Source organism: Procambarus clarkii, chromosome 8 (genome assembly GCF_040958095.1).
Source record: "Procambarus clarkii isolate CNS0578487 chromosome 8, FALCON_Pclarkii_2.0, whole genome shotgun sequence".
Lineage (NCBI taxonomy): Eukaryota > Metazoa > Arthropoda > Malacostraca > Decapoda > Cambaridae > Procambarus > Procambarus clarkii.
Window position 1 is genome coordinate 48,067,475 of NC_091157.1, and position 16,328 is coordinate 48,083,802.

At 43.9% G+C, this 16,328-nt stretch overlaps 1 protein-coding gene across 1 annotated transcript in view; it reads right to left on the reverse strand.

The window, feature by feature from the left end:
• Positions 1-6,368: 6,368 nt before the first annotated feature.
• The window catches only part of LOC138361153 (uncharacterized), a 36,621-nt gene continuing 26,661 nt past the window's right edge, over positions 6,369-16,328 (reverse strand). Inside the window, exon 3 of the mRNA XM_069320596.1 lies at positions 6,369-7,232. Within this exon, the coding sequence (XP_069176697.1) occupies positions 6,369-7,232 (864 nt within the window). The remainder of the gene's footprint in view (positions 7,233-16,328) is intronic.

The window sequence follows — 16,328 nt, forward strand, 5'->3', positions numbered from 1 at the left end:
TACACACACAGGCAGGACGGGACCAAAGGCTTTGAGGCGGGACCAAAGAGTCAAAGTTCAACCCTCGCAAGCACAACTAGGTGAACACACACACACACACACACACACACACACACACATATATATATATATATATATATATATATATATATATATATATATATATATATATATATATATATATTAGGCAGTGATGTGGTGGAGGCAGACTCCATACATAGTTTCAAATGTAGATATGATAGAACCCAGTAGGCTCAGGAATCTGTACACCAGTTGATTGACAGTTGAAAGGCGGGACCAAAGAGACAAAGCTCAACCCCCGCAAGCACAAATAGGTGAGTACAAATACACACACACACACACACACACTCCCCTGGATGCAGACTGTAATACAAAATAGTATTAATTTATACTCGAGAAAATTACGGCTCAGATTATACACCACGTTAATATTTATGAGTGGGCCTTTTTGGTCTGGACTAGCATGACCTGAGAATTGATCGATTTATTGATTGATTGAAAAGAGAAAGATTGTTGGGCTTTGATTAGAATGAGCGGTTGGGTCTTGGGCGAGTGGCACTCTCTTCCCATCAATTTTCCATTTCCTGTTGGCTGCCATCTGATCACAGCGTGTATAAAACTCTCCTAAATAGCTGGAGGTGCGGGCTGCTGTTTATGTGGTCTACGGTTCGAGGCCCAAGTGAATGGAATAAAAATCGTCTACATAGATTTAGACATATTTTATTCCTGTATGGAACATATTACATAAAGTTCGTCTTGATATGTCATCACAATTGGACGAATTTATTCTCCAGGCCCCAAATTCTCCCCCCTTCCCCACCTCCCCTACCCTCCTAAAAAAAAAAAAAAGGCAGGGGACCCCAAGCTTACCCCATGGGTAAGCTTGAATACACATGACTTGGCTCACCTACGGAGTCAGGACCCTTGAGCTTATCACTTCAAAAAAAATTATTCATCGCATTTAACTTTCATTAATAACATTTTTCCAGGGCGTTTGCTATCCAAGAAGGGGAGAAAAAAAATAAATTTTATATATTATTCCTCGTCTGTAAGTTTCCGTTCGTAGATGCGTAAAAAATGGCGGCGGAGAGAAGCCCTGAGCTGTAGGTGGCGCAGTGGTAGAGAATATATAGAGCGCATTACAAATATAAAGAAATGTAGCCAGAAAATGGTTAGAAATGTTTAGCTGTGCGTTCGTGCGTGCGGCCTTCTGGAATACATTTACATACCAAGTATGCCTGTACTTCCTGAGATGCTGTCCCGGGCTTTTTAACATATATTTTTTGCTCTTTTGGCCTTTTTTTTTGTTTATTTAGCGTTTTCTTGTTATTAGTATGTTAATTTATTTGTATACACATTGTTTTATGACTGTGAGGCATAACTTGCTAACTGGCAAAGCATATGTGACAGTCAGTAGTTGCAGCAGGTCTGTAGAAATTGAAATTGAAATTGAAATAAGTTTTTGAGGTAAAATACACACAAAGGGATGAGGTAGCTCACGCTATTCTCACCCCGTTCAGTACATCGTGTTAATACATACATACAGGTCTGCAGGTGTGTCCATTCATTTGCAACAGTTGCTGTGTCTATCCAGCAATAAACAGATTGCAAGGATATCAAGCGTGGGTTGCTTCCTGGGCAGAAGCAGCAGTTGAACCTTGTTTTGGAGGTGTTGGGGGGGGGGGGGCCTGAAGGGGACCTCAACACAGGGCTAAAGTCATTCGACAAAACGAATTAAGAATTGACATGAGACAGCCTTACGGACTCTGGTAAGTGAGAGACCATTAGGAGTAACTGGACAAAGGGGTTGCGGACTTAAGTCTGAAATTGAATTGGCAGCCTTTTTGAGTGATAAGTGAGCCGGGTGGTTGACGCTCAAGAGAGAGCTAGGTAACTCACCCTCCAGGGGGAGCCTGGATCAGTCTGAAATTTTTCTTTTGTTGAAAGTTGTAACATTTTCTTTTGTTGAAAGTTGCAAAGTCAACGTGAGTCTGTCGTCTATGAAGATAGTTCATGCTGTGATCATTGAGAATCAACTATATAAAGGACTTAAGATTTAAAAACCACGAAGTCCTCTTTCAATTCCAAGGGTAAATAATTACAAAATCAGATGAATGCATGTTGATATCCACCATTCTTGATGCAATTTTTGCTATAGTGTCTTCTGGAACGTCTTGCATTTTTTAAGAGATAATCTTAGGATATTTTTCATTCTTTCTTTGAAAGGGTATTTTTGTTATCATTCTATTGCTGAACTTTTCAAAAGCGTTCCAGAAGATGACCTTTGAGTCTGTTATTGTTTGTGAGATTTTTAAAAGGCGATTTTAAAATGCTTCAGTCTTGGAAGCGATTCACGCAAACAATGAATGTCAGATCAATTTATAAGAGATGGATAACCCCAAGATTTTTAATGTAGTTAGTGAGCTCATCTGAGGTTCTAGACATTCATGTTTTCGTTTTTTGAATTGTAAATAATAATCTACCTTTTATATGATTCCCATTTCTCAATTTCTCAAGGTATTTGTATTCGGCTTTCATCGCTAAGATAACTTCTCAGAGGATTTTAGTTAAAAGCTAAGAATCTTGAAGATATTTGGGTAGATATCTAAAATGTTCTGTCTCGTATGTAGATAGTTGGTAGAGATAACTGTTGCTACACACAGAAATCACAATAGCGTGATGAACCATGTAGTGGCACAGTCGATTAAGGCGCGTTTGGGATCCTCTCGGACGTAGGTTCGAATCGTCATCACGGCCCTTGTGGATTTGTTCATAACTGTTGTTATTTTCATGCTCACATGAGATGCACGATTAATTATGCAATAACTAAGGCTAGTTACTCTGTTGAAAGTGATCTGTACTGTTCACCTATTTTCAATTGCAGGAAAATGTGATTTTGCATTTATAAATGATACAATTCTATTAAAGTGTGTCCTGGACGCTCCACTGAACTACGGGCTCACCATAGCCCGTGCTGCTTGGAACTTTTTGTTCCGAGTAGCGAATCTATAACAACAACAACGCTCCAGTGTGACAACAATACAATAGGCATTAAGATATAAATATAGCAAGTCTATTAATTTATAAATTGACGAAGCCTATCGATATAAATTTGACCTAATCTATTAATTTATAAATTTGAACAAGTCTATTGATGTCTGTAATAGACCAAGAGAGAGCCGGGACACTGTGTATACCTTCACAAGAGCCCCAGCTGTGTTCGGATAACCATCACTGAATGTCCGGATACCGATCATATACGTTCAGGTTTTCCAGCGTCCTGTGACTGAACATGGCGGAGGAGGAAGAGGAGGGAGGGGGGGGGGGGTTTAGTGGGGTTTTAGGGGGGGGGGTTAGGGGGGTTTAAGGGGGGGTTTAAGGGTTGATTACTGGCGAGTGATGGCTTTAGAACTGACGGCGCTCCCAGTTATGGTCCAGAATGTTGCATTTTTGTTAGTTAAGGAAGTTTGATGTAGGAGCCATTACTGAGATCAGAGGCGATGGCTAATACCTGTCGCTCAACAACAAAGGGCCCCTCTTGCTGATTCAATAAACTCACCCTTAGTCGCTTGTTCCCTCCTTTTCCCCCCTCTCCCTCCTTCCCTCACTTCCCCTCCCTCCCTATTTCCTCCATCGTTACTCTCCCTATTCTACACAGCCTCTTTGATTCTGATCTTTTTTTTTCACGAACGATTTTATTTCTTTTTAATTTTGGTTTCTAACGTCTGTTGTTTGCACACACAAGGCTTCTTTGCTCTTCTGTGTATCGTGTGTGTTCTCTCTCTTCTGTGACTTTTCTGTGTCACATGTTTTCTGTTTCATGTGTTTTATGTGTCTCATGTGGTTTCTCTCTCTCTCTCTCTCTCTCTCTCTCTCTCTCTCTCTCTCTCTCTCTCTCTCTCTCTCTCTCTCTCTCTCTCTCTCTCTCTCTCTCTCTCTCTCTCTTTGTCTTGTGTTTTTGTTCTATGTGTCACATGTCTCTTCTATGCCTCCTGTGTCATTGCTCTTGCATGTGTCATGTCTTTTCCGTGTCTTATGTGTCTTGTCTCTTCCATGTGTTAAGCTTATTGTCTCGGCACACCTTTGCCAGGAGTATGGGTCAAATTATTGCTCCTTGCCAGGAGTATGGGTCAAATTAGTGCCTCTTGCCAGGAGTATGGGTCAAATTAGTGCCCCTTGCCAGAAGTATGGGTCAAATTAATGCCCCTTGCCATGTGTATCGGTCAAATTAGTGCCCCTAGCCAGGAGCATGGATCAAATTAGTGCCCCCTTGCCAGGAGTATGGGTCAAATTAGTGCCCCTAGCCAGGAGTATGGGTCAAATTAGTGCCCCTTGCCATGTTTATGGGTCAAATTAGTGCCCCCTAGCCAGGAGTATGGGTCAAATTAGTGCCCCTTGCCAGGAGTATGGGTCAAATTAGTGCCCATTGCCAGGAGTATGGGTCAAATTAGTGCCCCTTGCCAGGAGTATGGGTCAAATTAGTGCCCCTTGCCAGGAGTATGGGTCAAATTAGTGCCCCTTGCCAGGAGTATGGGTCAAATTAGTGCCCCTTGCCAGGAGTATGGGTCAAATTAGTGCCCCTTGCCAGGAGTATGGGTCAAATTAGTGCCCCTTGCCATGTGTATCGGTCAAATTAGTGCCCCTTGCCAGGAGTATGGGTCAAATTAGTGCCCCCTTGCCATGAGTATGGGTCAAATTAGTGCCCCTTGCCAGGAGTATGGGTCAAATTAGTGCCCCCTTGCCAGGAGTATGGGTCAAATTAGTGCCCCTAGCCAGGAGTATGGGTCAAATTAGTGCCCCTTGCCATGTTTATGGGTCAAATTAGTGCCCCTAGCCAGGAGTATGGGTCAAATTAGTGCCCCTTGCCAGGAGTATGGGTCAAATTAGTGCCCCTTGCCAGGAGTATGGGTCAAATTAGTGCCCCCTTGCCAGGAATATGGGTCAAATTAGTGCCCCCTTGCCATGAGTATGGGTCAAATTAGTGCCCCCTTGCCATGAGTATGGGTCAAATTAGTGCCTCCTTGCCAGGAGTATGGGTCAAATTAGTGCCTCCTTGCCATGAGTATGGGTCAAATTAGTGCCTCCTTGCCAGGAGTATGGGTCAAATTAGCGCCCCTTCCAGGGGGAATTTATAAACACTGACGTATGAGTATGAAGAGTCGTAGCTCTTACTTAACAAACAGTACGTAAAATAGGCCATAAGCCACCCTAGCGAGTCACTCTAGCGAATTACTCCTGACTGATAATTACTTTAAGACAATACCAAGGTGATTCTCGTTTAACAAACATCAGTCAGCACATATAGAATCAACTAGCGCATGCTAAGCTAGTGAAAGCCAGTAGAACCTTTTGGGACTTGGAGGGGGGGGGGGGAATTGTGAATTATCAAGGGAAAGCACCAAGCCATTATGACTGTATAGCACTGGGAAGGGGTCAGGATAAGGATTTGGGATGGGACGGGGAGGAAAGGAATGGTGCCCAACCACTTGGACGGTCGGGAATGGAACGCCGACCTACATGAAGCGAGACCGTCGCTCTACCGTCCACCCCAAGTGGTTGGACGGGGGGGGGGGAAGATTGCTATAAAAACGATAGTTACAGCATGTATTAAACTAATGCTGTATTACACAACATCAGCATGGCGCCCCCGTATAAAAAAAAATCACATAAAAACACAGATAGAAAACGGACGCAGGTTTCCTAGTGAATTTGTCCCATAAATTGGATAAATCGAGCTAAAAACTCTGACGGAGGGAAGGGGACAATTAGGGGGAAAGCGCCAAGCCATGACGACTATATAGCACTTGGAAGTGGCCAGGATAATGATGTGGGATGGGACGGGGGGAAAGGAATGGTGCCCAGCCACTTCAGCACAGTCGGGAATTGAACGCCGACCTGTATGAAACGAGACCGGTTCTCTACCGTCCAGCCCATGTGGTTGGGCAACTCTGACGGATATGAACCCTTGAACCGCGAAAGAAAGGAGAAATAATAGAGCATGAACCGAGCACAATTTTTAGTGATATTGCTGGAATAGTGAATGTTGAAGCTGAACTCTGGCATAGCGAGTGAACGCGAGTGTGAGTGAAACACGAAGATGGTCCTCATGGATAAGAAGACAAACATTTCTTGAGAGTAAAGGCACTAATCAAGTGTAATGACCTATAAGGAAACACTCTTCCCCAGACCTCTGTCAAACATGTCGTCAACACGTATGACAAGGGGGGGAAAAATGGGAAAAAATGCATTAAACGACTATTAGATGGAACGATGAGGTCCAGTAGCTGAAACTTCTGTAAGTTGTGTGTTTTTAAGGGGCCTCTAGCTAGATCTTCCAACACTCACTTTCATACTAGAAGTACGAGGTTCTCATGCACCATCACTTTCATACCAGGAGGACTAGGCACCATCACTTTCATACCAGGAGGACTAGGCACCATCACTTTCATACCAGGAGGACTAGGCACCATCACTTTCATACCAGGAGGACTAGGCACCATCACTTTCATACCAGGAGGACTAGGCACCATCACTTTCATACCAGGAGGACTAGGCACCATCACTTTCATACCAGGAGGACTAGGCACCATCACTTTCATACCAGGAGGACTAGGCACCATCACTTTCATACCAGGAGGACTAGGCACCATCACTTTCATACCAGGAGGACTAGGCACCATCACTTTCATACCAGGAGGACTAGGCACCATCACTTTCATACCAGGAGGACTAGGCACCATCACTTTCATACCAGGAGGACTAGGCACCATCACTTTCATACCAGGAGGACTAGGCACCATCACTTTCATACCAGGAGGACTAGGCACCATCACTTTCATACCAGGAGGGCTAGGCACCATCACTTTCATACCAGGAGGACTAGGCACCATCACTTTCATACCAGGAGGACTAGGCACCATCACTTTCATACCAGGAGGACTAGGCACCATCACTTTCATACCAGGAGGACTAGGCACCATCACTTTCATACCAGGAGGACTAGGCACCATCACTTTCAAACCAGGAGGACTAGGCACCATCATTTTCATACCAGGAGGACTAGGCACCATCACTTTCATACCAGGAGGACTAGGCACCATCACTTTCATACCAGGAGGACTAGGCACCATCACTTTCATACCAGGAGGACTAGGCACCATCACTTTCGTACCAGAGGACCGAGCCTCTTCAAGTACTTGAGATAATACTCGCTATATTCAATGCAGTCATTCTATATTGTATCTGCATGAATATAAAATATAGATTCACCTTCCCATTCTATAATTATCCTGGCCTATCTCATTCTAATTTTTCTGAAACTATTTTTTCATTCATTTGTCTTCCCATTATACATATTTTGCAATGTTCTTCTCTTCTGTAAAATTGCATATGATAATTTTGTCTATAACACGAATATTCGTTCATTGAAGAATTTATTCATTGACAAAAATTTATATTTTTGGTACTTTACAATAAATGTATCAATATTTTTGGTCCAAAGCATTTTAATGTAGTTTGTCCTATTTTCCTGGAGTTGCTGCTAATGTGCAGCCTAAGGTTTTCAAAGCTGTAATGCTCAGAGAATTATTTTCTCTACAGTTTTCAAGCAGCATATTTAACCTTCTGTAATGAAAATTCCAGCCGAAATTTTATATTCCCGACGACCACTCGAGTTAATTAATCCTGACACCCAGATCTCTCTCTCCCTCGTATCAGAGTGTGCCAGAGATGTACACACATTTTCCTGCTAGAAACGACATATTTTCCTGCTACAAACGACACATTTTCCTGCTACAAACGACACATTTCGTGCTACAAACGACACATTTCGTGCTACAAACGACACATTTCGTGCTACAAACGACATATTTTCCATGCTACATACGACATATTTTCCAACTACAAACGACACATTTCCTGCTACAAACTACATATTTTCCAACTACAAACGACATATTTTCCTGCTACATACGACATATTTTCCTGCTACAAACGACACATTTTCCTGCTACAAAAGACACATTTTCCTGCTACAAACGACACATTTTCCTGCTACAAAAGACACATTTTCCTGCTACAAACGACACATTTTCCATGCTACAAACGACACATTTTCCTGCTACAGACGACGCATTTTCCTGCTACAAACGACACATTTTCCTGCTACAAACGACACATTTTCCTGCTACAAACGACATATTTTCCTGCTACAACGACCAATCCGTTAAAAAAAATGCGACGTGTTAATAACAATTAAAGCATCTTAAAATTGACGTTTTCCATGCAGCGACCTCCACAAGGTTAGGTTAGGGTGATTGCCAAATTTAGTACGGTTTTGGTTAGATACAAACCGTTGCAATTTTTTACGGAGTGGCCAATCGAGAAAACAGGCGGTATTATGCTTGAATAGTGAAGGGGGGGGGAAAGAGATGCGCATATAGTGATCACGGGCTCGCCATAGCCCGTGCTGCATGGGGGGGGGGGTTTAATCCCGATTTGCTGAATCTAAAACAACAACAACAATAGCTGATAGTGATAAGGATGATGATAAGGATGATGAGGATATCTTTGATGGTTATGGTGACAATGATGAATTGGGATGGTGACCTCCTCCGCTCCGCCCTCATTAATAGTGAAGATAGTGCCAGTTGTTTGATCTGTAAAATTCGAAAGAATTTTTATGATTATTTAAATGATTTACATGATGAGTTTACACGATTTGTAAAACTTGAAAAAAAAAATTATATGATTATTTATATAATTTATACGATGAATTTATATGATTTGTAAAATTTGACGGAATTTATATGATGATTTTGGTTAAAAATGTTGAGTGAAATGTTGAGTGATTTGTAAAACTTTAAAAAAATTTTTATATGATTATTTATATAATTTATATGATGAGTTTATATGATTTGTAAAATTTGAAGGAATTTATATGATGATTTTGGTTAGAAATGTTGAGTGATATATTGTAACGCGTCGATTGGGTTAGTTATATTAATGAACATAACAATTAACTGAGACTTGCGAATGGCTGTAATTGTTCCCAAGGAAAATATGACATTAATGAGCAGTCTCACAAAAATATCTTGAGATTTTTTTTTTTTTTAATTTAGGGGGCAAACGAAGTCAAAGTTAACTTGCTTTTGTTGGACAATTCAAACTTAGGCTTCGGGGGGGGGGTTTAGTGTTCGAGTGAGAGGGAGTACATGAACACTATTACATGTGTACGTGGGTGTGAACTATTATTTGTGTACGTACGTGTACACTATAATATGTGTGTGTGTGTACAAGTTTACTATTACCTGTTCTACTGATTCTAATCTTTCCTGACCTGGTTCCCTTTGTTGACCGGAGGGCCAGTGCTTGCGTAACTGCTTCCCTTTTCTAACTACTCAAAATTTCTAGAAGATGACATGTTTAAGACGAGTAGTCCGCCAATCCACATATAAAATAGAAATGAAAAATGGCGTCGTTTCGCTCCTGTAGTCTCCTGGGACCAGATTCATGAAGCAGTTCGCAAGGACTTATTAACCTGTCCATCTTTTCTCAATCTTTGACGATTTTGCTTACATTTATTGAACAGTTTACAAGCATGAAAACTTGTCAATCAACTGTTGTTATTATTATAAACAGCCTCCTGGTGCTTCGGAGCTCATTAACTGTTTAATAATTGTAAACAAAGCCGCCAAAGTTTGATAAAAGATGGACAGGTTCGCAAGTGCTTGCGTAACTGCTTCGTGAATTTGCCCCCAGATCGATATAAAGGGGTCCAGGAAGGCTCAAAACATCGTCATATATGTGGATTGGTTAGTATCCTTCTACTTCTTTATTGTGACTTTGCTTTCTGGGTGTTGGCAAATAGTTTAGGTGGATAACGAAGGTGGGAGAGTCTACCTTACCTTGCGTTGATTTCGGGGCTCAATGTCCCCGCGGCCCGGTCCTCGACTGGGTCTGTGTCTTGGGGGAACAAACGGTAAAGAAACAAGGGAATAGATAGCACAGTCAATAGCAATGTTTATATCGTCATGACAGATAAATTATTTATATAAAGTGAAGCAATGTGTTGACAGTCATTAGGTTACGCAATGAACTGTTTAATCACCTGAATAATGAGGTGTTTATAAAACACCTGTATAATTAGATGTTTTATAAAACACCTGAATAATGAGAGGTTTATGAAACACCTGAATAATGAGGTGTTTATAAAACATCTGAATAATGAGAGGTTTATAAAACACCTGAATAATGAGATGTTTTATAAAACACCTGAATTATGAGATATTTTATAAAACACCTGAATAATGAGATATTTTATAAAACACCTGAATAATGAGATGTTTTATAAAACACCTGAATAATGAGATGTTTATAAAACACCTAAAAATGAGGTGTTTATAAAACACCTGTATAATGAGATGTTTAAAACACCTGAATAATGAGATGTTTATAAAACACCTGAATAATGAGATGTTTATGAAACACCTGAATAATGAGATGTTTATAAAACACCTGAATAATGAAATGTTTTACAAAACACCTGACTAATGAGATGTTTATTTACTCGTCAGAAACTTCTGCACATTTGTTTAATCTTCGTTACTTGGAGTCCATTTTATTTTCCGTTTTTCTCTTATTTTTAATTGAACTCAAGTTGTAATCCTCTTGAGGCGACCTTTGAAACGTAAGACATAACAAGACAAAAATATGGATGGATTCTCAAGTTGAAGCCTATCCCCTTATCACCTAGGGCCGCGGGGACACTAAAAAGCCCCGAAATCATCTCAAGATAACCTCAAGATAGTCAGGTGTCTTCCTTGTGGAGGAAGGTTGATAGTTAGCGTAGTTAATTCACATTATAAAGAGCAAGGATGGTAGGTAGAGTACAGAGCTCACACACTATAGCATTAACATGTTTAGTAATTCATTATAAAACAGAAGATAACATAGTTTCATCACTCGGTTTAGGGAGAGTTGTCGTTATGTATTTCAATAGTAGGGTCGTTTATGTAGGGGTCAACTATGGAACTGGGGTCAGATTCTCGAAGCAGTTACGCAAGTATTTACGAACGTGTACATCTTTCCTCAATCTTTGACGGCTTTGGTTACATTTATTAAATAGTTTACAAGCATGAAAACGTCCCAATCAATTGTTGTTATTGTTGTAAATAGCTTCCTGGTGCTTCGGAGCTCATTAATTGTTTAATAATTGTAAACAGAGCCGCGAAAGATTGAGAAAAGATGTACAGGTGCAGGCGATGAGTCACAATAACGTGGCTGAAGTATGTTGACCAGACCACACACTAGAAATTGAAGGGACGACGACGTTTCGGTCCGTCCTGGACCATTCTCAAGTCGATTGTCAATCGACTTGAGAATGGTCCAGGACGGACCGAAACGTCGTCGTCCCTTCAATTTCTAGTGTGTGGTCTGGTCATCAAGATGTACAGGTAACTGCTTCGTGAATCTGGTTCCTGGTCTTTGTGGTATTGTTAAGTGGGAGAAGAACTGATGCATATTAGATGGAATTTATTTCTTTGGGGATGCTGAGGCAAGTGATCATAAGGCCAGGACTCCATTCACACACTGTCACTACCCTGGAAACACAAACCGAAACTGTCTCTATTTTCAACGTGTTAGAACTTGTAATAAAGTTGTTACATCTTGGCTTAACGTGTTTATGACGTATTAGAACGTTGTTACAACTTGCTATATTGGTTGTTATAACTTGTTAGGAGGTGTTAAAATTTGTTCAAATGTTGTACCAACGTCGTAGTTTCGGTGTGTGTTTGGCGGGTAGGTGTGTGACACCCTGAATCCGCCTCAATCTGCAAGGGAATTGTGTCGTTTCCACGAGGCATTTAAAACCTAACTTTGTTTTAAGTCAGTAGTGTAAAAGGGGGAATTTGGGCCAGTTCAAACACCATTTTTTCAACCAGGCTAAAGAGTGTGAATTCCAGTATGAACGATTGCGCCCTCTCCTGCCAATGAATCAAAGGAACTTTACGAGAAAAGTTCCGCCCACCCTCTCTTTCTCTCTCCCCCCCCCTCCCCCACACACCCAGTCAACCTGGGCAATAAGTGCTAGCTATAAAGACCATTTTTTTCACCTGAGAGATTAATATCCTTTATTGAATTATTGGAATTTTCGGCTTTTCAAAAACAAAAGTGGACCAAAAAAAAAGACATCAAGCAGTTTTCAGATAAAAGAAGAATACCTCTCTATTTTTCCCATGGCAATATCGCAGCTAATTCAATACGGAATTCAGATGCAATCGTCTCTTCGTCTGACATATGCCTTTGACTCTTGTCATGCACATATCCCTTCCCTTCCCCACCACCCTTTACCCCACTCCCCCCCTTAGCTTCCCCCCTTTTCCATCCCCTTACCTGGCATCTCTCTCTCTCTCTCCCTCCCTCTCCGTGGCTCGCTCACCGGGCCCAGAGCCACGTACAAAGTGTCCTAGGGTCGTGTGATGTACAACTGGGGGGCAAAATTCAATCAGAGGCCAACTAAACTTCATTCAAAAAATGTTGAAGCATCACTGTGGATATAAATTCATCCAGGATCCACGTGTGGAAGGTGTGTGTGGAGACGGGTGTGGAGACGGGTGTGGAGACGGGTGTGGAGGCGGGTGTGGAGGGGGGGTGTGGAGGCGGGTGTGGAGGGGGGGTGTGGAGACGGGTGTGGAGGGGGGGTGTGGAGACGGGTGTGGAGACGGGTGTGGAGGCGGGTGTGGAGACGGGTGTGGAGGGTGTGTGGAGACGGGTGTGGAGGCGGGTGTGGAGGGTGTGTGCGGAGACGGGTGTGGAGGGGGGGTGTGGAGACGGGTGTGGAGGGTGTGTGGAGACGGGTGTGGAAGGCGTGTGTGGAGACGGGTGTGGAGGCGGGTGTGGAGGGTGTGTGCGGAGACGGGTGTGGAGGGGGGGTGTGGAGACGGGTGTGGAGGGGGGTGTGGAGACGGGTGTGGAGGGTGTGTGTGTGGAGACGGGTGTAGAGGGTGTGTGTGTGGAGACGGGTGTGGAGGGTGTGTGTGTGGAGACGGGTGTGGAGGGGGTGTGGAGACGGGTGTGGAGGGGGGGTGTGGAGACGGGTGTGGAGGGTGTGTGTGTGGAGACGGGTGTGGAGGGTGTGTGTGTGGAGACGGGTGTGGAGGCGGGTGTGGAGGGTGTGTGTGTGGAGACGGGTGTGGAGGGGGTGTGTGGAGACGGGTGTGGAGACGGGTGTGTGGAGACGGGTGTGGAAGGTGTGTGTGGAGACGGGTGTGGAGGCGGGTGTGGAGGCGGGTGTGGAGACGGGTGTGGAGACGGGTGTGGAGGGTGTGTGTGGAGACGGGTGTGGAGGGTGTGTGTGGAGACGGGTGTGGAGGGTGTGTGTGTGGAGACGGGTGTGGAGGCGGGTGTGGAGACGGGTGTGGAGACGGGTGTGTGGAGACGGGTGTGGAAGGTGTGTGTGGAGACGGGTGTGGAGGCGGGTGTGGAGACGGGTGTGGAGGGTGTGTGTGGAGACGGGTGTGGAGGCGGGTGTGGAGGCGGGTGTGGAGACGGGTGTGGAGACAGGTGTGGAGGGTGTGTGTGGAGACGGGTGTGGAGGGTGTGTGTGGAGACGGGTGTGGAGACGGGTGTGGAGGGTGTGTGTGGAGACGGGTGTGGAGGGGGTGTGGAGACGGGTGTGGAGACGGGTGTGGAGGCGGGTGTGGAGACGGGTGTGGAGGGTGTGTGTGTGGAGACGGGTGTGGAGGGTGTGTGTGTGGAGACGGGTGTGGAGACGGGTGTGGAGACGGGTGTGGAGGGAGTGTGGAGACGGGTGTGGAGGGTGTGTGTGTGGAGACGGGTGTGGAGACGGGTGTGGAGACGGGTGTGGAGACGGGTGTGTGGAGACGGGTGTGGAAGGTGTGTGTGGAGACGGGTGTGGAGGCGGGTGTGGAGACGGGTGTGGAGGGTGTGTACTCACCTATTTTTGCCTGCAGAATCGAGTTTCAGCTCTTGGGCCCCGCCTTTCAACCTACCGGTTGCCTAATACAATGATTCGCGACCTATTTTCCTCTGATATCTACTTGCAAAATTACGAATGGTTCTACAACCTGCTCCTTTAATTCGTTCTTCCCACTTCTCTTTCGTTAAAAGACAACTTTCTAAGATCTCTATACCTCATCTGCGTCTCAAGCTTCCATCAATGCCCTCTTGTTCTACTGGTATTCTTTGTGGACATTGCTTTTATTCCCACTCTATCACCCAAAGTATTTTATACGTTACTATCATGTCTCACCTCCTCTCCTCTTGCTAGCGTCGTCAGGTTTAGTTCATTCAGTCTGTCTTCATATCCCTTCCATCACAATTCTGGAATGAGCATCGTTCCAAACTTCTGAACCTTTTCGTGTTTTTTTATTTTTTTATAGATGGGGGCTCGATGATGGGGCTGCATTCTTCAAAACTGGTCTCATGTTGGTGGAGTACAGTTCTAACTTTTGCTTTGCTAGTGTAGCGTATGCAGGTGTGTGTGTGTGTGTGTGTGTGTGTGTGTGTGTGTGTGTGTGTGTGTGTGTGTGTGTGCGTGCGTGTTTGTGTGTGTGTACTCACCTATTTGTGCTTGCGGGGGTTGAGCTTTGGCTCTTTGGTCCCGCCTCTCAACTGTCAATCAACTGATGTACAGATTCCTGAGCCTACTGGGCTCTATCATATCTACATTTAAAACTGTGTATGGAGTCAGCCTCCACCACATCACTGCCTAATGCATTCCATCCGTTAACTACTGACACTGAAAAAGTTCCTTCTAACGTCTCTGTGGCTCATGTGAGTACTCAGTTTTCACCTGTGTCCCCTTGTTCGCGTCCCACCAGTGTTGAATAGTTTATCCTTGTTTACCCGGTCGATTAGCCTGAGGACTTTGTAGGTTGTGATCATGTCTTCCCTTACTCTTCTGTCTTCCAGTGTCGTAAGGTGCATTTCCCGCAGCCTTTCCTCGTAACTCATGCCTCTTAGTTTTGGGACTAGTCTAGTGGCATACCTTTGGACATTTTCCAGCTTCGTCTGTGTGTGTAGCTTCGTCTCCAGCTAAATGTGTGTGTGTGTGTACTCACCTAGTTGTGTTTGCGGGGGTTGAGCTCTGCATGGCTCTTTGGTCCCGCCTCTCAACCGTCAATCAACAGGTGTACAGATTCCTGAGCCTATCGGGCTCTGTCATATCTACACTTGAAACTGTGTATGGAGTCAGCCTCCACCACATCACTTCCTAATGCATTCCATTTGTCAACCACTCTGACACTAAAAAAGTTCTTTCTAATATCTCTGTGGCTCATTTGGGCACTCAGTTTCCACCTGTGTCCCCTAGTACGTGTGCCCCTTGTGTTAAATAGACTGTCTTTATCTACCCTATCAATCCCCTTCAGAATCTTGAATGTGGTGATCATGTCCCCCCTAACTCTTCTGTCTTCCAGCGAAGTGAGGTTTAATTCCCGTAGTCTCTCCTCGTAGCTCATACCTCTCAGCTCGGGTACTAGTCTGGTGGCAAACCTTTGAACCTTTTCCAGTTTAGTCTTATCCTTGACTAGATATGGACTCCATGCTGGGGCTGCATACTCCAGGATTGGCCTGACATATGTGGTATACAAAGTTCTGAATGATTCTTTACACAAGTTTCTGAATGCCGTTCGTATGTTGGCCAGCCTGGCATATGCCGCTGATGTTATCCGCTTGATATGTGCTGCAGGAGACAGGTCTGGCGTGATATCAACCCCCAAGTCTTTTTCCTTCTCTGACTCCTGAAGAATTTCCTCTCCCAAATGTGTGTGTGTGTGTGTGTGTGTGTGTGTGTGTGTGTGTGTGTGTGTGTGTGTGTGTGTGTATGTGTGTGTGTGTGTGTGTGTGTGTGTGTGTGTGTGTGTGTGTGTGTGTGTGTGTGTGTGTGTGTGTGTGTGTGCGCGGTTGAAACCAGTCCTCTTAAAAATAACGTCGCTTTTGGCCGTTTGCCCGTATGGCCGAATTTGGACGTAATTTGAAAATGAAAAAACATGAAAATATATTTGGGATTTTTTTCAACAACAGTAAGTTAAGGGTTCTCTGATAGGTTAGGTGGGCAGGAAATTCTCATAAAGTTTCAAAACGTTATGAAAAACGTTAATTGAAAGTCATCTATTCTAACCTTACAGAGTCTGCCGGACGACTCAAACAGAAAACGGAACAGTACGTCACATTTGTGAGTCGATTTCATTTCAAATTGCGTCCAAATTTGGCCATAGCGCGCATACGAGCCAAAAGTGACGTTATTTTTAAGAGGACGGGTTGGTGTGTGTGTGCGTGTGTGT